Source organism: Ursus maritimus, unplaced genomic scaffold, assembly GCF_017311325.1.
Source record: "Ursus maritimus isolate PB19 unplaced genomic scaffold, ASM1731132v1 scaffold_17, whole genome shotgun sequence".
NCBI classification, from domain to species: domain Eukaryota; kingdom Metazoa; phylum Chordata; class Mammalia; order Carnivora; family Ursidae; genus Ursus; species Ursus maritimus.
Genome location: NW_024424119.1, coordinates 59,562,545 through 59,582,735, shown reverse-complemented (window position 1 = coordinate 59,582,735; position 20,191 = coordinate 59,562,545). Strand labels below are relative to the sequence as shown.

Genomic DNA, 20,191 nt, shown 5'->3' with positions numbered 1-20,191 from the left:
GGGGGGGGGGCTGGGGCAGCCCCAGTCAGACCCGGGAGGGCCCACATCATGCTTCCACTGCTCGCCGAAGGCTGGGGTCTTGGAGGCAGCAGAGGGCTGCTGTCCCGGGCCTCAGCGCCCCCCAGAGAGAGGCATGGGTCTGGCTGCACATTGGGGTCCTGCTGCTGCGGACCCAGGAGGGCCCACCAGCTGCCCACTGGGCCTGTGGACTCCTACACCCACTCTGCCTGATGGCCCGATGGCTCTCAAGGGTAGGCAGCCCACCCCACCCCTTCCGTTTCCCCTTCCCATGGCATCACCTGTGCCCCAGAGACGCTTCTGAACGCCAGCTGTGCTTCCTCTCCCAACGGGGCACGGTCGCACCCCTCAGAGGCCCTCATCTCATGTCCTTTCCTCACTCAGGCCTTTGCGAGAACAGACAGCAGCTGTCACATGGAGCCCGAGGCAGGAAGACTGACCCTCCCCGCCCCCCCCGAAGGACCCCGGACACAGGATGGCCCTCATGTGCCCAGTTCTGTCCCCAGAGGAGGGACCCCTGCTTGGCAGAACCAGCCCTGCAAGGATGGACTCCCTCACCCCACACACCCTGGCTCCCGCCCTAACAGCCGGGCCTTCTCCTCGGCTCATTTCCCAGACGTGTGAAGATGAGCCCGGGGCGGCAGCTTTGGAAGGAAGCTGGTTTCGCTCTCACTGTGCAGTCATCTGACGACGCCTTTCCAGAAGGCCAGCCAGGAGGGGCTCCCCCCGCCCCCACAAAGTGCACAGCCACGGCGGCCCCTCCCGCAGGGCAACCCCCTCAAAAAGAAGAAACAGGGTGGTGAGGCCCTGTGGCTGACTTGTCAGCAGCCAATGCTGGGACAGGCTCGTCCTGGGGGCGTCCCCGAACTGCAGGCAGGAGGAAGCCAGGACCCCCGTCTTGAAGGGCCAGCACGGAGCTGGCCCCCAGCGGTGTGAGCCATGCTGAGCTCCTCTGGTGGAGAAGAAGGCTTGGTGGTGACCAACACGTGCAGGACGCAGCGTCCTCTGTTGGCAGGATGACTGTCTCTGTGCCCCTTTGTACTCTCTGTAGACTTGGGGAGATGCACAGAAAGTAACAAAATCGGTGAGGAGGGAAGAGGAAGGGACATGTTCACTATACGCCACCCCACCTGATGATACCACTGCTTGAAAAACATTTGTGTTTTAAGCAACAGAAGCTCACTTCCCAAACTCTGGAAAACACAGAAAAGTACAAGAAGAAAGCAAAGATCACCCCAGACTCCCTCACCCAGAAGCAAACACAGATTTGCTGCTCTATTCAACACCCACCTCCCTTCAGCCAACCTCAGAACACAAATGCCATACCATACCCCAGAGCCAAAGGCCCAGGTGACGGCCTCATGCACAGAATTTAACACGCCCAGGCTGGGGGTACCTGGCTGGCTTCTTGATCTTGGGGTTGTGAGTTTGAGACCCATGTTGGGCGTAGAGATTAGCTTAAAAAAAAATGCCCAGGCTGCCCTGGCCATTCCTAGCCTCTGCTCACCAGGCAGGCCTGGCCCCGGGGCCTTTGCACCAGCCAGGCCCTCACCTGGACAAGCTCCCTGCCTCTCTCAGGTACTTGGCACCTGCCTGGGCCCTCTGCAGGTCTTAAGGTTTCCAGATAAAGAGGAGTCTCTCTCCTGGTGGCCTTGTGTTAAGAGGGTTCCCCTTCCCCTCACCCCATGTGACTACAATCAGTTTGTGAGTTTCTCCTCCCCCAGATGTGAGTCTCCAGGTGTCAGTGGTCCTTTTGGCCTCATTCGGGGTTCAGTTCCTGCTTGTTCTTGTTGGATAGATGAAGGCATGATCGGGTAACTAACGGCTGGGCAGAGAGCTCAGGTCCCAAGGGCCGCCTTTGGAGCCAGACCCCACTGCCCTTCTCCTGGCCGCCCTCGTAGCCCTGGTTGCCCTCCACGCAGCCCTGGTTGCCCTCCACGCCCTCCTCACCCCCTCCCACACAGGCGCAGCAACCAGTCCGCGCTCGCCATCTGCTGGCCTCAGCCGGAACTGCTGGCCGGGCCCCGAAGGCGCCGCTCACCTGCTCTCTGCAGGGACTTTGCTCTCAAACCCGCAAACCGTGCGGTGGCTTTGCTCACACTCGGACCCGCCAAGCTGATCGCCTGGCCAAGGTCCACAGCCCCGTGTCTGGGAGGCTCCAAGTGGCTCTCCAAGGGTCTCTCCTCCACCCTGCCACGGCAGGCTCTGCTGGGCCCACCACTGCTGCCCTCTGCTGTGGGCCTCCCACCTGGTTGGCTTTAACCCTGGTCCAGGACCCCACCATTCTTCAGCCCAGCTGGGACCTCCAACCCTGGTCCTACCACCTGTCCACCGTCCCTCCTTGCTTCCCCAGACTCCAGGCCACACCCATCAGCCCTCACCCCCTCCAGCCCGCTGGCCTACCTTCTCTCCCAGGGACCATCCGCTGATGCCCTGTCCCCGGCTTGATCTCGGTGGTCCTACTTCTTTTTTCTTTTTTTTTTAAGATTTTATTTATTTATTTGACAGAGAGAGAGACAGCCAGGGAGAGAGGGAACACAAGCAGGGGGAGTGGGAGAGGGAGAAGGAGGCTCCCAGCGGAGCAGGGAGCCCGATGAGGGGCTGGATCCCAGGACTCTGGGATCATGCCCCGAGCCGAAGGCTGACGCTTAACAACTGAGCCACCCAGGCGACCCTCAGTGGTCCTACTTCTGAAGCTGATGGGGGCTGAAGGGAGTTGCTCCCCAGTGCCCAGTCCAGTTGTCCGTGCTCCCTCCCAGGGTGACAGCCCTGCCTTCCGCCACACACGGGCCTTTCCAGTCCTCACTGACGGCTAGATGGACGGGTCCTTCCAAGTCCCCCTCCTCCACAGCACAAGGCATATTCAGGGACTACAGTGGCCAGAAAGCAAGGCGGTATAAATGTTCTTTGTCTGAACTTCACGTGCACAATTGTGCCGGTTTAAAAAAAAGAAAAAAGAAAGGAAATACATTCAGTAAAAAATACAAAAAAGGAAAAAATGATGGATTAAACTTTCTTTACTTTGTTGTATTTTTTTAAAAAAACAAGGGAATACTTATACCAACATATAAGGTTTTCACAGTAATGAACGAAATGATAGCCCAGTCTCTGTTTTTAAGGCTCAATGTCTGCAAACGTGACAATGATTTTGTCGCGATCAATCTATTTCTCCTTGTCATTTGAGTACACAGCCCTGTCGTATTTGCCCATCTATTTTTGCTCATTGTTGGTCAAAGAACTCTTTATTAACCTTAATTTTGGTAATTTCCTTTTACTCTGAGCCACAGATTAGGGACAAATTTAAGCAGGATACATTTGGTAGGGAGTCCTAAAAATTCCACTTCCACTGCATTCTAGAAATTGTGGTTCGGTCCATATCTGTGTGTGACCAAAGCCAATCCTCATGGCTTTTAGACATCTCAGCATCTGGAAGGTAACTCAATCACTGTCACTGCACTGATGCGGTCTCTCTCACTTTCTCTTTTTTTATGCCTATTTTTATATTTTTAAAATATTTTATTTGAGAGAGAGAGAGCGTGCGCGCGCACAAGCAGGGGGGAGGGGCAGAGGGAGAAGCAGGCTCTCTGCTGAGCAGGGAGCCTGATGCGGGACTTTATCCCAGGACACTGGGATCATGACCTGAGCCATCCAGGCACCCATCTTTTTTTTTTTTTTTTAAGATTTTATTTATTTATTTGAGAGAGAGAGGGAGTGCAAGAGCAGGGCGGGGGGCAGGGGTAGAGGGAGAAGCAGACTCCCCACTGAGCAGGGAGCCTGATTCGGGCTCAATCTCAGGACCCTGGGATCATGACCTAAGCAGAAGGCAGACACTTCAGTGACTGAGCCGCCCAGGCCCCCCTGAAAAGGAATTTAAAAATAGAAACAAGAACATTAGAGTCTCAGTGACGGACTCTAACATCTTAACGACGGGGGGTTCCTGGAAGTGGAAGCCGACGAGAGGGGAAGACGTTATCCAAGAAATAGCACAAGAAAATATCCCCAAACTGAAGGGCGCTGTTTTCTAAACTTAGAGGTCCCAAAGTGCTGGGCAGATGATAGGGGTGAGAAAGCCACATCATGAAATTCTACCCCTATTCGTAAGAGCTCATGGGGGAAGCAGCCCGCGTGTGGCTGGACGGATGAACAGAACTCGGAATGTCCATGCAATGGAATCATATTCACCCATAAAAGGAAGGAGGGTCTGACACCTGCTGTAAGACCTATGAGCCTCAAGACACTGCTGAGAGCCGGTCACAACAGGGCAGATACCACAGGATTCCACTCACTGGAGGTCCCTAGACGAGCTGAAATTGCAGAAGGTAGAATGGTGGTTGCCAAGGGCTTGGCAGCGGCCAGGGTGGGAAGTTAGTGAAGGGGACAGAGTTTCCATTCTACAACATCAAGTCACGGCAATGGCAGATGGGGACGGTTTCGTGACAGCACAAGTGTATCTAAAACAACTTAATGCTCAAAAATGGTGAAGACAGTAATTTTACGTTAAGTGTATTTTACCACAGTAAAATAAATGTTTTAGAGGGGAAGGGCTCCCACAAAGGCTGGACTGCCGGGAGGTGGAATCGCGGAAACACCTGTCTGCTGCCGTAACCGCGAACAGTCCCTCCTTCGCGAGGTACGAGACTCACGTTTATTAGATTTTACCAGACAGTTTTTAGTTGGTAACATTTAAGGCTAGTTTTTCATTAGGGTTACAATATTTAACCTTTATTTTAGAAACACAGAAATCGCCGGGTTTGTGTCTTTCGGAAGGCTTTAGAATTGTTTTTTCTTCTCCAGGTACGAAGGTAACTGGGTGACGGTGACAGTACCTTACACGACGCGGAATCGCTACAGTGACGACGGCGTGGCGCCTCTGGAGGGAGTACGAATGGCGTACCAGGCCTCCGAGAGCAGCTCCTCTGTGACACCTGCTGCGGCTCCACACTTGCCCCATGCTACCTGCCCCTGGACGCTGAGGAAATGGGAAGCAACCGCAGCCAGGACAGGGTGTGCACGGGTGAGTGCAGGTGTTGGGGGAGGCGCAGACGCCTGTGTCACCCGCGTCCTGGCCGGAAAGAGTACCACAAGGACAGAGGCTACCAGGTCTTTGCAGCCTCAGGCCTGGACTCCTGACCAAGGCTAGATGGCAGACACCTGCCCGGACAGAGGACACAGAGGTCTAGACAACCGTTCTCTGGGTCTGAGCCAACCAGACCAGTTGCAACACCACGGAGCTGACGGAACGTCTCTTGCCGAGATGCCAGCAGTGGGTTCACACGGCCAAATGTCGGTGAGATTCGTGGCCTTATTTTAACCACAATTGGTTGAGACTGCTGCCTCTTTCCAGGTGGGCTGTACCTTCACCCCTCTTTGTGGCGCCCACTGGAGTGACCACAAGAGCTTTTGGGACCCCAGTAAGGCAACCTTGAGTTAGGATGCACTTAGCTGGGGTTTATGGGATTTTTAAATGATGCTCAGTCTTGCTGCCTTTCCTAGGGTGGGTGGGTCTTCTATGGCTGCCAATTACCCAGCCGCACAGCGTAAGCATGTGGAAGTGAAGAAACAACACTTGTGGTATCCACCAGAAAGGAGTCTGCAAATTGGGAGCGGAGGACTTGGTTCTCCCCAACAGCTGGATAAAGTAAAAGTTGTGTCCTCTGATAAACGGTTTCATAACGCAGCATATGCAACTTAATATACCATATACCTTTTTCCTTTTTGGATGGGGATTGCACTGATCAGAGTGCCTGTGTTTGCGCTGCACAAACCTGCTGGAGCATCTCTGCAAAGCCCCGAGTGTGACCCAAACCAACACCAGTACCAACAGTCAGATCCGGAGTCTATCAAACGCCCTAGGGAAATGTCTGAACAGTCGTTCTGTTTCTTCGTAAAACAATTCTGCAAAGTCATGATGTGGCACTCAAGGAGAATACGGGCAAACACGCCAGCAGCAGCATCAAGGAGACGCGCGCGTTAATTCACACAAATGTTGATTTTTCCCAAATGTTGTGATGCTTGTAGCGTTTGTCAGTTTTTAAAGATGCACTGACTTTTCTTTCTATATTACCATAAACCGTAGACTATTACCGCATTGTACGATAAAGCACACATATTTAACACTATACAAACTATGACATTAGCTGTTGTAACCAACCTTATTCTTACCATTTTACATTTTTTTTCTTAAAGAGCCCTTCCCCAAACTGCGAATGCTGGAGGCCCCACCGAACCGCACCCACCCTCGCCCCCAACATCTTTGCAGCACGTGACCACGACTGCGGAGACACGGAACTTCAGGTCGCGTGCAGGGCAGCAAACAGAAACAGTCCGAGTCCAGAAAAGCTCCCCCGCAGCGCCTTCCGCACGTGACCGGGAAGGCGCCGCACCGACCCCGCGGCCAACGGCGCGGTTCCGCCAGCCAGCACGGGGCCCGGGGCTCCGGGGGTCCCGTCCCCGGCGCCCTTCCCCAAGCACGCAGCCCCTCCCACCGCACCCCTCCTCCTGGGGTTCCCCGTCTCCTTCCCCCCTGCTGGCGCTCCCCTTGTCGCCGCTGCGCCCCCCCACGCCCCTCCCCACCGCCCCTCCACCGAGGGCCCCTGCTCCAGCGCCGCACTCCCCGCTCCCCCGCCGGCTCCCCGCGGGGCCCCCTCGGCGCCCGAGCCGCGCAAGGCCCCGACGTCTCTCGCCCCACGTCGCGCGCCGCCCGCCGTTCGCCGGGACGAGCCGGGCGCGGATTGGCCCGGAGCCGCGGGAAGTGCCCGCCCTCCCGGGCTGCCGGCCAATGGGGAGGCGGGGGCGGGCCGGCGGCCGGCGCCGGAAGCGGCCGAGCGACGAGGGGACGTCGCGTCGCCGGGTCTCGAGCAGCTGCCGCGGAGCCGCCGGACGGACCGTCGGACCTGCCTGCCCGCCATGGCCGAGAGCGACTGGGACACGGTGACGGTGCTGCGCAAGAAGGGCCCCACGGCCGCCCAGGCCAAGTCCAAGCAGGTGCGGCGCCGTGCGGGCCTCGGGCCTCAGGGGCGGCCGGGGGACGCGGGGCGGGGCGGGGGATGCGAACGGGGACTGGGGGCGGGGCGGGGTCGGGGTCCGAGGTGGGGACTGGAGCTGGGGCTGGGGGGGGCCGGGGCCGGGGGACCAGCCAGGGGCCTGGGTGAGGGCATGGCGCCAGGGGTGGGAGACAGGAGACCAGGGCAAAGAAAATGGCCGGGTGGAGACAGTGTGCGGCAGAGGTAGGATGGGGGAAAGGGCCAGGGGCCAGGGAGAAGGAGGGGTCGGCGCAGGATATGGGAGGACCGGTCGGGGTGATGGGAGGCCGGGGGAGTAAAGTGGTGGGGCCGTGGACCGGCTGGGCCGGGATGGGTGTGGAAGGGTCCAGCAGTGTTTGGGGCCAGGGATACAGGCCTGGTCGGGAGGCTCAGGTAAGGCACCAGGTCCTAGAGGCTCTGAATGGGGACAGGGTGGACTTGTGGCCAGTGACAGTGGGAATGGGGTGAGCAGGGGCCCAGGGGGGGTTGAGGGGGAGGACCTCGGCAGGGCCTGGGGTGCAGATAGGGGGTGGAGGCAGTCCCTGTGCCGAGGTGGCCTAGAGACCCAGGGCACAGGTGGATTCTGCTTCTGGGTCGTTGGAGTGTAGGTGACATGCCCTGAGAGGGGCAGAAGGTTTCTAGCTTGGTTAATCTATCCAAAATTAACTTGTGAGTCCAATGTAAGTGTGGAGGGGCGGGTTAGTGACAATCCCTGCTAAGTTTCCACACTCAGGCGGCCTTGGGCCTGCACCTGCCTGCCGGGTCTGGGCCAGGACTAGCTGCAGCCCCAGCGATTGGCATTCACTGACCTGCCCTCAGCTGCTCACTTGCGGGGTCAGAACCAAATTCACTGTCCTTTTTTTCCCCCTCAAGGAAACTTAACAGGCACAAGCTAGGAGTCATGTGAACACATGTAGAAAGCGTCTCTGCACACAGCACCCGTAGCTCAGCCCCAGTCACTTCTCTGAGGCGTTAGAATTATCAAGAGATACATCTCACTAACGTTGGCAGGTGGAGGTCACAGGGAATCGGTGTTGTTGGTGATGTTGGGGGCGTGGGGCATGGCTCTCTGCGATGCACCCCCTCTTGTGTTAGCAGTCAGATTCGCCCAGGAAGGCTGACGCAGGCGGAGCTGGGCATTCCTTCCTGTTTGTGCACGAGTAGATCTGTCGACAGCCTGGGTTTCTCAGCAGCACAGAAGCGGGCTGGGTTTTCCTTAGTAGCGCCTCGTGGACACCTGCCTGGGTATTTGATGGCAGAGGGTTTTGTTACTGAGCTTGGGTTTTAAACCCGGCCTTGCTCGTCAGTCTTGGACAGAGCTTCCGGGTATGAGCTCCGGGCCAGGCTGCCTGGGCTGCAGAGGCCCTGGACATTCGCTGCGTCCTGACCGGCTGACAGCAGTCTATACTGGTGTCTGCAGACTCTGCCAGATCTGATTTTGACCAAAAACTGTGTCCGTGTTTTCTAGGCCATCTTAGCAGCTCAGAGACGAGGAGAGGACGTGGAGACTTCCAAGAAATGTAAGTAGTTGTGCTTCACATGAAACAGGAGTGCGCTGTCAGGTTCTGGCTGCCACAGGCGTCGGCACACCCGCTGTGTCCCCGGGGGTGTCGGGACGGCTGCCAGCAGCTGGAGCCAGGCTGGGATCTTAGGGGAACATCCCTGCTGCGTGTAGTCAGGAGGGAACTGACCAGAAGATTCGGTACCCCCTGTTCTTAAGCCTTTGGGGTTCCCTGTGTTTTGGATGCCTGGGTTCCCAGGTCACCCTGGCACAGGGTGCCTGTTGGGCCTGGTTCCCGTTCTGAAATGGCTTTCTTTTGGGTTCGTGGCAAACCCTGTGCTGTGCTCTTGCCTCGTCCCGGTCCAGGGGCCGCTGGCCAGAACAAGCAGCATTCGATCACCAAGAACACGGCCAAGCTGGACCGGGAGACTGAGGAGCTGCACCATGACCGCGTGACCCTGGAGGTGGGCAAGGTGATCCAGCAGGGCCGGCAGAGCAAGGGGCTGACTCAGAAGGACTTGGCGACGGTGAGCATGGCGGGTCCCTTCCTCCCAGGCTGCGGTCGGGCAGGTGGGAGGTCCGTGTTCAGAAGGCGCTGCCGCTCAGCTTGGGGAGGCTTCTGGGTGCCCTTGACCCTGGCATTCTCTGGGGAAGCCGTATCAGGCCAGCCGTCACTTCCTCTTGAGTGCAGCGTGGCCTCCTTCATGCATAGACCCCAGAGCCTCCGAGGGCTGCTACGTAGTAAGGCCCTTGGCCCACGTGTTGTCCCAGCATGTGCTGCTTGTTGGTGACTCCCTTGGCTGTGTGCTAGTTTGGGGGTCTCTTCTTATTGAACTGTCGTGCACAAAATACATCTCTTTAGAAAATCAATGAAAAGCCGCAGGTCATCGCAGACTACGAGAGTGGACGGGCCATTCCTAATAACCAGGTTCTGGGCAAAATTGAGAGAGCTATTGGTGAGTGTCCTCTGGTTCTTTATGGGGTCTCCGCTGCTGCTCCCTGACTGGGTGTAGGGCAGCTACCGAGCACAGGAAGGCCCCCGAGGCTGCGGAATTCTCCAGACCCTTAAGAAACTCCTGAGTGCATTGTCTGAGTGTCGTCCGCTCCCCCACCCTGGCTCTCACATGTCCTCTAACCCCGCTTGGTTGGTGGCCTGCGCCCTCCAAGCCCATGGACAGAGGGCTCCGTGGCCCTCCTGTTCAGGCATTGGTGTCCTCCCCTGGTGTCAGTGTGGCACCCAGCACGTGGAGCTCCCAGAGCACTGGAGCCCTAGTTCTGGGAGGGGACAGCTGCCCTCTACCCTGGAAGGTTAGCAGGTGCACAGACAGTGGGGTGAGCCCAGCCAGGACTGGGGGGGGCGGTCCTCAGCCTCCCTGCTCTCCCTGCCACTCCTCCCTGTGGAGGAAGGGGGCTGGTGCTCAAAGGGTAGTGTGGGCACTGCTGCCACCTTGGGGCTGGTGGGTGGGGGCACCGTGGCACTCTGCTGCTTCTTGGGTCCCAGAGTGGCCACTGTGGCGGTGAGTGGGCCAATGGCTCTTTCAGGCCTCAAGCTCCGGGGGAAGGATATCGGGAAGCCGATTGAGAAGGGGCCAAGGGCGAAATGAACACAAAGCCTCGAAATCAGTGCGTTCCGGCTGATCTCGTCTGGCTGGTTCTCCTTGACCACCAGCGCCAGCGTGGGTCTCTTCACGTGGCCGAGCGGAACGCAGGGCGTGAGCCCTGCCCAGGAACCCCCTCTACCCATACCTGCTGTCAAACAAACAAAACCTTGGAAAGTATTGCTTCTCCTGATTTTTTTTCCTTCCTATCCCCGGTGTCTGCCCGGTCTTGGGGTGGCTCCCCGGGGAGCTGTGAGTGGGACCGCCGATGCCGTCTCCAGTCCGGCTTTTAGAGAAGCCAATAAACGGTTGTTGCCCTTCCTGCTGGTGGAGAGTCGTTGCTGTCCAGCGCGGTCTGCCACGCCCCTAGCGCGCCTCTGGTTTTCACATGCCACGGGGTTGGGTGGGTGCCTGAGGGACCGTGACGGTCACTCTGCAGTGCGGCTTCCTCGTCACTGTCTGCTGGCACAGTTCATGGGCATTGGCCTCTTGGCACCAGACTTGTGCCCTCCCCTGGCTTGGGAGTCCTTAGTAGGCCGGGACGGCAAGGTGGGGGCACTTCCTGCAGGCAGGAGGGGAGCACCTGGCTGCGTGGGTGTGGATGCGTTCCCCAGGACGGCCATGCCCAGAGGGACCCTCCCTGGGTTAGAAAGACTGTGCTCCATCTTATTAGGCGGGGAAGGTGTGTGAGTGCGCCAGAGCTTTGACAGCTCAGGGACACATCGCCTTCATTCCCAGAGCCCGTGAGGTCAGGAAGGCAGGAACCTCAGCTTAGCCTGCCAGTGACCTGCTCAGTGGCATCCCCAGGGCACCGAGTGACTTCTGCTTTGAGACCCGTCATTCTGGGGAACACTTGCACTTCACCGTGGGATGGTGGACATGGGACCTTCAGAACCGCGGACACAGCAGGGCATCCCCCCGCCCCAGACCAGCTCTACGCCACCTTACACCTGGTTAAAAACTTGCTACTCAGGCTGTCACCTGTGCCTGTGGGAGTTCCTCCCTGTCCTCAGTCAGATGCAGAATCACCCGGCAAGGCGCAGGGGCTGGACGGGGCTTGGGTCACGTCCCACAGGGTGGGCTGGGCCACCTGAGTGTTGGGGTACCCTCCGGGGCAGGGGCTTATCGGGGTCCCAGTGTGTCCGTCTCTGATGGCTCTAGCCCTTGGTCCTGTCTGGTATGGCCTGCCTGTTACCTGTCACCTGAGTCACAGAGACGTGGGAGGTCCCCCCAAGCACATCCTTTGAGCTGGAGATCCCCCAGAGCCCACCTTCCTGCTGACAGGACAGGATGCACGGACCCCAGCCAGTACGTGGGGGCCACCCTCCCAGGCCAGGGCATTTATTGTTGGGGTGAGGACCATCCCAAGGCATGTGCGTGGCAGTCTCTGCAGGGTGACCGCACGGGGGCCCAGTGCATCCTGGAGGAGGGGCAGACGTTACTCCCCGGGCTGGGGCTGACGGGTGGGGGCTGACGGGTGGGGAGTCAGTCTCTGGGTCATCTACTGGTGGTCAGTGAGCGAAGCCGGCAGGGTGACACAATCCTAGGTAGAAAGAGGGGAACTTCTGAGTGGTGGGTGACGGAGGCGGCCATGCATGCAGACAGCCCGCCCCGGCCGTGCAGGGCGGGCCAGGAGGGGTTCTTCACAGTCCCCCCTGCCCGCCTGGCCCCACCCAGGGGTTCCTACCGCATTGAAGACAATGTTGTCGAAGCCCGGGGCCACGGCTGTCGTCTCGCCCCGGGAGGGGCAGCCACCCTTCTTCTGCAACCAGCGCCGTCCCAGGAGTCCAAGCAGCACCAGGAGGATGAGGGCGAGGAGGGCGCTGCCGACCACAGTTGGCACTGATGTGGCCAGTGCCGTGTCCCCTGTGGGCCAAGGAGCATGTGAGTCCCAGGACTCGAGCCCTGTCCGTCAGCCCTACCCCGATGGCTGAGGACACATAGGATGGCCCATCCTTGAGGCCCCAGCAGGCTGAATGGGGGGGTGCCAGCCGTGCCAGCACAGGACGCCAGACTGAGGCTGGGGACCTGGCAGGCAGCTGCTGTTTTTCAGACCCGCCCCTTTGTCCTGAAGAAACAGCCACCAGCAGGGGCTCCACAAGCAGGCTGGTGGTGGTCTCTGGCCTGACCGGGCACCTCCTCCAGGGTCTGGCCCCCACCCCCACCCCGGGGAGTGACAGCATGCTGGCCAGAAAAGGATGCAGAGCTGGCTTGGCTCCCGAGGGACCAAGGACGGGGCGGGGGTAGCCCAGCCCAGAAGGGGAGGAGACAGGTGCTTGGGTGGCTCTGTCAGTTAAGCGTCCGATTTTTTATTACAGCTCAGGTCATGATCTTGGGGTCATGGGATTGAGCGCAGGATCTGGCTCCTCGCTCAGCAGGGAGTCAGCTTGAAAGATTCTCACCTTTTGCCCCTCCCCCCACGTGCCTGCTCTTGCACGAGCACGTTCTCTCTCTCAGTAAATCAATAAATCTTAAAGAAGAAGAAGAAGGGGAGGGAGAGGACGGTGCAGGGCCCAGCCTCGGTGACTGTCCTGGCCTCTCGGGCCAGAAGCAGGGCCACTGGCAGCCGTGTGGGCCGTGTGCTGCTGAGCCCGCTGGAGCCCCAGAGCTGGAGCAGGGTTGGCTGACCGGGCAGGGCTCACCCTGGCTGGATGCGGGCCGCCGGCAGTGCTGCCCGGCCAGATACTCCACGTCGTCCAGGGCGATGGGCCCCAGGGCTGGCTGGCCGCTCAGAGTGGCTTCGAACACGATCTGACCAGGAGGGAGAAGGGGTTGCATGGGCCGGAGGACGGTCCCACCTGAGGCCTCTGGGATCTCCAGGCTCTGGCCCGTCCGTCGGGCCTTACCTGGAACTCCTCGGCACTGGCCACCTCCACCTGGCCTTCCAGCCACTGGTGCCGCAGGTGCCCGCCCGTGCTCCACACAGTCAGCTGGCCCCGCTCACTGTTCAGGAGCACCCTCAGCTCACCCTTGTCTGCGAGTAGGGGCCGGGGCACGTCAGGGCCCCAAGCCCGTGTGGCGGGGCTGCCCCCGGCCCCGGCTCCTTCCACCACCCAGGCGCTGTGGGCCGGCCCCACTCACAGAAGTGCTCTGGAAAGCCCACATGGTACCAGAAGTGGAGGCAGGAGGCCTTGGTGGCAGGCAGAGGCTGGCTACGCAGCCAGGCTGCCCGGCCCCCTGGGCCCAGCACGCCGGTTTCAAAGAGAACGAAGTGGCCTAGAAATGAGAGAGGGCCGGGCTCCAGACGAACTGAATGGAGTTGACCTCACCAACCTGTGACCTTTGACTGTGATGGGAGCCTGGATAGACTGGGCTGGTTGGCGGGGGTTGGGGTGGGGTGTGTGACCCTGGGTGTGTGTGGCTCTGGGGCCCCTTCCCCAGCTCAGACCCACCTGTTTCTGTGCCCAGAGTGTGGTCCACAGGGGGCTGGGGGTAGCGGGAAGGTGTGGCTCCACTGCTCCAGTCCCAGCTATACCCCCCCAGGCTGGGCCAGGGCAGATGGCTCCAGCCACACAGGCCAGCCTCAAAGTCACAGGAACCTGCAAGAGACCTGGGCAGGTGAGCAGGGCTGCCCCCACGCCCCCTCTCTATTCCGGGGGCATCCCCATTGCCGGGGCCAGGGGCCGGGCCAGGCAGCTTGGGGTCGGCTCGGAGCTGGTAGCGGCCATGAATCATAGCAGGTGCCGGGGCCAGGCCGGGGGCTCCCACCTGGCTGAGGGCAGGGCCCGTCCTGGAGCAGCAGGTCGTCCAGCGCCACGTAGGAGTGCTCCACACCGGCGGCTACCGCCTCAAACACCACCTGTGCAGGCACAGGGCAGGGTCGCCTCGCACACGGTCTGGACAGCCCTCGAAGGTGCGCAGGCCGCCCGCCGCCCCCACTCACCCGCCAGGCCCTCTCGGCCTGCACGTCCACACTGCCCAGGCGCCAGGCAAACCCTCCGTGGGCACTGATGCTGAGCACCTGACGCCTCCCGGCCTCCTCCACGTGGACCTGCAGGGTGCCTGCCACACCACGTGGCCAGCCTCGGTCAGCAGCCGCGGGGGAGGAATGGCCGCTCGGGGGCTCCCAGGCAGCCTGGGCACGGGGGCCTGTGGGGACCCTGCGGCCCCTCACCTGGGTTTCTGAGGCTCAGGTGGTACCAGAAGGTCAGGCAGGCAGGCTGGGCCAGAGGCCGGTGCTCCTCTGAGGTCAGGGAGGCCACGTGGCCACGGGGCAGGGCCTGTGGGCTCGTGTCCACCACCATGTAGTGCCCTGGGAGGTGCCAATGTCAGCCTGCATCTGACTCCCCCTGCCCCCCCACTCTTCACCCCTGTCGCATACCCTGGGCCGTCTCTGTGGTGTGGTCAGTGCGGGGGCCCCAGGAGGTGTGGCCCGTGGCATTGGCCTGGCGTGTCCAGAGGCCTTGGCCCCCGCTGGAGAAGCCACAGTCCGAGTCCTCAAAGGAGCACCGCCTGGGGGCCCAGCAGGGCCCAGGCCGCATGGCCACGTCGTCCAGCGCCATGGTGCCGTGGTAGCCGTCCCGGAGGCCCTCGAACAGCAGCTGGGGGCAGAGGGTGTCAGCAGCTGGGGGCCTTGCCCGCCCCCGCCCCCCAGGCGTGGGGCCTCACTTGGTACTTGGTGCCAGAGCCCAGCTGGTGGTGCAGGGTGGCCCAGGCCTCGTGCCAGCGGTTGCCGTGGGTGCCGGTCCGCGACCACAGGAGCGTTTCTGCCTCTCCTTCCCGCCTCACTGCCAGGCGCAGTGTCCCTAGACGCAGGGGAGGGTAGGAGGGGACCAGAGCCCCACTCCTGGTGGCTTCCCACCTCTCCTCGGGGGCTCTGGAGAGACAGACTGGGGAGCCCCCGCCCAGCACCAGGGTCACTCACCGATCTGGGGCCCGTGGAGGTGGTACCAGAAGGAGAGACACTCCTGAGGGGCTGCTGGCGCCTGGGGCTGGGTGAGCAGGTGGGCCCCGGGGCCCCGGGCCGGGGGGTCCGTGGGGTCCAGGAGTAAGAAGTAGCCTGCCGTGGGGACACAGGGCTGAGCTGCAGAGATGCCAGCCCGGGAGGGGCTTGGCCTGCTACGGGCGTGCTCCTCTCCACCCCCACCCCGAGTTTGCGAGCTGCTCCCCAGGCTTCGGTGCTCCCACCCTACCTTGGCCCGTGGTGTGGTCGTACCCAGGACCACGGCTCTGGATTCGGCGCCAGTGAGCATCTGTGAGGTGGCCGGTGTGCCAGCCGCAAGTATCCCGCTCAAAGTTACAGGAGACCTCTAAGGGCGGGGCGGTGGTGGGGTCAGCACCGCCATGCCCCTCTTGTGTCCTGCGAGGGCAGGAGACTTGTTCTCTGGGGTGGGGGCTCCCAGGGGTCCCTCTAGGTGGTCCGGGTGGGAGGCCCCTCCGTGCAGTAGGGACTGGGACCTGAGTCTTTGTCAGTGGTTGTCACGGGGCTGCAATCCTTCAAGGTCACGTCATCCACGCCAGCGCCCTGCTGGCCAGGGCCATCCAAGTCCACCAGGCCAACAAACTCCAGCTTCATAAGGAGCACAGGGAAGGGGCTATTAAGTCAAGGCTGGCGCGGTGAACCCCCTGCCCCCCACCCCCCCACTGCCCTCCTCACCCGGAAAGGCCGGCGGCGCGCCCCAAGAAGGACCGTGTCCACCTTCCAGCCCTTGCTGCTGCTCGGGGCCTGCCACACCAGCTCACGGCTGCTGCCCTCCACCACAGCCAGTGCCAGGAAGCCTGGCCGAAGGGGTCACGTGGGTCCGCCTGGCCCGCCCCCCCACCCTCCCGCGGGGTGCATTGGGGGCGCTCTCGTCAGCCTCGGGGCGGTACCTTGGGGGTCACTGTGGAAATAGTAAGCCATGCGGAGCTCACAGCGGGGGCCTGAGGGGCCCAGGGGAGGAGTGAGGACCCGGGCCTCTGCTGCCAGCTGTCCCCAGGCCCTCTGCAAGGACAGGAAGTGCCCTGCGGAAGAGCAAGGCCTCTTAGAGCCAGTTCCTGCCAGGGACCCCCAACTCGGACACCTTCCCTAGTGGGAAGAGGCGAGCAAGGACCCCGCTGGGGCACAGTTCACGGGCAGGGGGCCTCGGGCCTCACCAGCAGCAGCCCTGCCAGCCTCTGTGCCAGGGCCTCCGCTCTCTTGGGCCTGGAGACGCCCCCACTGCAGCCGCCCCACGCTGGCATCTTCCCAGCCCCCGGCTGCGGGGGGCTCGAAGTCCGTGGTGCCTGCAACAGCCGTGGGCGCTGAGTGCACCGGGGGTGGGGGTGGGGTGAACAGGAAGAGCCCCCCCACCCCCCCACCGGCTGCAGCCGCCCCTCACCACAATCCCACTCATCCTCGCCCCCCTCGCACTGTTGCTGAAAGTCGCAGAGCTGCTCTGGGGGGACACACAGGTCCCCACAGGAAAGATGTCCTGGCTCGCAGAAGTCCTGGGGCAGCAGGCCGGACAGCTGGGTCCAGGGGGCTGGGGCCCAGAGCCCAGGAGGTGGGCTGGACACTTCTGTGGGGGCAGAACAGGGGTCAGGCAGGCAGAGGTGGTGCTTGTCCTGGGGAGGGAGGGGCTCGGCGGGCCCACCTGGGACTGGCTGGCAGTGGTCCGACAGGATGAGGTCATCCAGGCTCACGACGCCACCTGGGCCCGTGTGCCCAGTGAGCAGGATCTGCGGGCACAGGGGGCTCAGGACGTGCCCCGGCACCCCTCTATCCTCCCCAGGTCAGCTCCTTCCAGCCCTCTCCCTGCCTTGTACTTTCCATGTCACTGGACACCCTCTCCGGTCACCCCACCCCCGCACGGCTCTGCAAGAGGGGCTGTGAAAGTGCCCGCTCCTTCCCTGGGCCTCCTCCCGGAGCTGAACAACAAGCAAGCCAGCTTCCTGCCGAAGTGGCCCGGAGGGACCCAGGGCCAGCACCCTGAGCTCCCCTGCCCCACCTGCGGGGCCCTTCGCACCTCCCACTTGCCCACCCCCTGGCCCCTGCTCTCTCCGGCCTCACCCGGAAGGGGTGCTCGCTCTGGATGTCGACCCGGTCTCGGACCCAGGCAGCCCCCAGGTCCCCGTGGCGCCTGCGCAGCAGGACGGGGCCCTGGGGCGAGCCTGGGCTCTGAGTCTGCAGGAACAGCTGGAGGTAGCCGTCCTCGGACCCATGCAGGTAGTGGTAGAAGACCAGCTGAGAAGAAGCCGAGGAAGGTCAGGGAGACCTGCGAGCCTGGGCCCCCAGGACGGGCCACCCTGTGTCCCCCATCTGCCTCACCGAGCAGTTGCGGGTGCCCGAGGCTTGGAACTCAGGGCTGGAGAGGACGGCGGGGGCGCTGGGCTCGGCCACGGAGACCAGGAAGGAGCCTGGGGAGAGACAGGTGTGGGCCAGGCTGGCCACGCTGTGGTGGGTGTGGACTGGCGGTCCCCGGCGGGCCTCACCCTGCGCGCTGTTCCGGCTGTGGTCGCGGCGCGGCCAGGCTGGGGGCCTGGTGCCAGCGCTGTGGTTCCGGGCCCAGCCCTCCGAGTGGTTCCACAGGCCCAGGCCCGTCTCAAAGTCCGTGACCGTGTGGTGACCTGCGGGGTGGGGGGAGGGCGCTCAGGCTGCCAGCTGGGCCTCCCCTCCGCCCGCCCCCCGCCCCACCACGTTCTCTGGATGGTCTGCAGCAGCCCCTCCAGCTCACGGCAGGCGGGTGCGTCCTCGTCAGAGCCGTCCCCACAGTCGTCCTCTCCGTCGCATAGCTGGTGGGGCTCCACGCAGGCCATGTTCTGGCAATGGTGATGCCCCAGGGGGCAGTGTGCCTGGGGAGCTGAGATGGGGGAGGGGCAGCCCATCACCGTGACCCCAAACCCTGGGGGTCGCGCAGCTGGGGGAGAGGCTCAAGACCGGCTGAGCTGGGAGTGAGCGGGTGAGGGGCTCCTGCTAACCCACCGCCCCCCCCAGGTGTGGGTCCAGGGCAGGGGGCCCTTACTGGGCAGGCCACAGCCCCAGAAGACCACGTCGTCCAAGGCCACAGTGCCCCTGTGGGTGGCATTTCGAGTGGCAGAGAAGGTCACCTGAAAAGAGTGGGGTCCTTAGGACATAAGTCTGGCCTCAGACCCTCCCTGCTGCCCCCAGCCCCTAGACCACCCCAGCTCACCCGGAAGTCGTCCTGGATACGGCCAGTGGCCACCACCAGCTCCTGCCAGCCTGGGCCCCAGGGCCCGGAGTTCTGCCACAGGGTCAAGGTCTCGGCCCTGTGGGTCAGCTCTAGCCGCAGCTCAGCCACATCTGGAACGGGGGGTGGGGGGTCCCGGGGCGGCTCAGGCCCCAGTGCTTCCCCCAGCCTGCTGGCTGTGCCCTGCCCTAGGACACTTGTCCCTCCTATGGGGTGTCCTCCTCGGCTCTGCAGCAGCCCTCCTTCCTTTCCAGGTCACTCCCCTCAGGACACCCCACCCCAGCAGTGGGGTCCTGGGCACCCACCTCCGGAGGCCGCATGGTACCAGAGCCTCAGCTCACAGGTGGGGTCTGCGTTGTGCAGGACGGGGGAGCGCAGGGCTGCGGTGGAGGCCTCTTTCCCCCGGTGGGTGCCAACAGCCATGTACCAGCCTGGCCCAGCAGAGAGGTTAGCACGTGGGGCTGGAAGTAAAGGGGAGGGGGCACCATGGAGACCCGCCCAGGCCTCACCGAGGTCCGTGCCGAGAGTGTGGTCTGCGCGCGGCCCCAGGGCCTCCAGTGTGGCTCCTGCCCGGTCTCGGAGCCAGCTGTAGCCTGAGGTGCTGATGTCCTGCCAGCCACAGGAGTCCTGCTCGAAGTCACAGGAGAAGGGGGCACCCGGGGTGGGCGAGGCTCCGTGGTAACCTGGAGAGTGGGAGGTCAGCGGCTGCCTGCAGAGGGCAGGCCTGCCTGACCCTGCCTGGCCCCAGCTTACCACACTGGGTCTCGTCGGAGCAGCCTGGGCAGTCACACACGAAGTTGCATGTGGCCTCGCGAGGGGCCCTGCAGTTGTTGGGGACCCAGGCCCAGCCTGGGGGCCCAGCTGCTAGCAGAGAGACAGTCAGGTGGCTGGAGGCAAGGTGACCCCCCAATCCCAGGCAACCCATGACGTTGTTCACCTGCTTTGGGGCCCGGGGCCAAGAGGTCACGTGAGGTTTTTTTTTTGTTTGTTTGTTTTTTAAAGATTTTATTTATTTATTCGACAGAGAGAAAGACAGCCAGCGAGAGAGGGAACACAAGCAGGGGGAGTGGGAGAGGAAGAAGCAGGGTCATAGCAGAAGAGCCTGATGTGGGGCTCGATCCCATAACGCCGGGATCACGCCCTGAGCCGAAGGCAGACGCTTAACCGCTGTGCCACCCAGGCGCCCCTACGTGGGGGTTTTGGGTCCTGCCACCCAGGGCTCCCAGTCAGGGCCAGGCTGAGTACATCTGGCCTGGGAGAGGGTGGTTGCATGGCGGGATGGTGGGGGTATGTGAGCATGGGACCAAGGGCCCCCACCGTGGGACAGCCCCCGAGGAGGGGAGCCGGAGCCAGACAAGGAACTGGAGGGGGTTGCAGGAGGGTGCCCCTGCCCCCTCCTCAAGCTCCATTTGGTCTAAGAGTGGTGGACTAGGGTCTTGCCTTGGGACCTGTGGACCTTGGGGCCAGAGGAAGCATAATTCTTGCCCCTTCCTCAACGGCTTGTCCTGCCCACTCCCCGCCCCCAAGTTCACCTTGCACCCCCCTCCCCAGCACCTGTGCCCATGGCTGGCCCTGCTTCAGCAGCCAAATCCGACAACTCACCCAGGAGCAGGACCAGAGCAGGGAGGAGGTGGCCTGGCAGAGGCATGGTTGGGCCAGGGGGAACGGAGAGTGTGCACGCTGGGCGGCCTGGGGCTATTTTGCCCAGTTATCTGCCTGTGGCCCCACAGACTGACTCTGCTCCAACTGGAGAGTGGGGACTTGGCCCCTTCTGTGCCTGTGGCCTGTCAGCAGGCCCCACCCCGTGGTGATGAGGAGGAATATCCGGCCGTAAAAGTGTACAGGAGAGGGGCCCCTGGCCCAGTCGGGGCTCCCACCTGCCCGGCTCCTTCAGACCAAAGGTCAGGCCGCAGTCGTTATGCCCACCACTGCCCAGCCCTGCCT

The 20,191-nt window shown here is 62.1% G+C and overlaps 2 protein-coding genes and 1 long non-coding RNA gene across 3 annotated transcripts in view; 1 reads left to right on the top strand and 2 right to left on the bottom strand.

Moving 5' to 3' along the window:
• The window catches only part of LOC121103130, a 2,344-nt gene extending 2,022 nt beyond the window's left edge, over positions 1 to 322 (bottom strand). The window contains exon 1 of the long non-coding RNA XR_005835303.1: positions 300 to 322. This is a non-coding gene — a long non-coding RNA (uncharacterized LOC121103130). The remainder of the gene's footprint in view (positions 1 to 299) is intronic.
• Positions 323 to 6,810: 6,488 nt separating this feature from the next.
• EDF1 (endothelial differentiation related factor 1) lies at positions 6,811 to 10,319 on the top strand. The gene is made up of 5 exons (XM_040632224.1): positions 6,811 to 7,002; positions 8,509 to 8,560; positions 8,908 to 9,068; positions 9,404 to 9,497; positions 10,084 to 10,319. Exons 1-5 carry the CDS (start codon positions 6,925 to 6,927, stop codon positions 10,143 to 10,145), a joined length of 447 nt encoding a protein of 148 aa, XP_040488158.1. The 5' UTR covers positions 6,811 to 6,924; the 3' UTR covers positions 10,146 to 10,319.
• Positions 10,320 to 11,640: 1,321 nt separating this feature from the next.
• MAMDC4 (MAM domain containing 4) lies at positions 11,641 to 19,895 on the bottom strand. The gene is made up of 27 exons (XM_040631378.1): positions 19,850 to 19,895; positions 19,001 to 19,108; positions 18,757 to 18,930; positions 18,553 to 18,678; positions 18,230 to 18,360; positions 18,062 to 18,146; positions 17,774 to 17,899; positions 17,532 to 17,666; positions 17,368 to 17,456; positions 17,110 to 17,283; positions 16,694 to 16,778; positions 16,439 to 16,618; positions 16,215 to 16,343; positions 15,951 to 16,082; positions 15,272 to 15,388; positions 15,004 to 15,138; positions 14,748 to 14,884; positions 14,461 to 14,680; positions 14,254 to 14,391; positions 14,023 to 14,141; positions 13,848 to 13,938; positions 13,532 to 13,678; positions 13,221 to 13,355; positions 12,986 to 13,113; positions 12,782 to 12,890; positions 11,827 to 12,005; positions 11,641 to 11,682 (listed from the first exon to the last, which is right to left on the bottom strand). Exons 1-27 carry the CDS (start codon positions 19,893 to 19,895, stop codon positions 11,641 to 11,643), a joined length of 3,417 nt encoding a protein of 1,138 aa, XP_040487312.1.
• Positions 19,896 to 20,191: the final 296 nt, after the last annotated feature.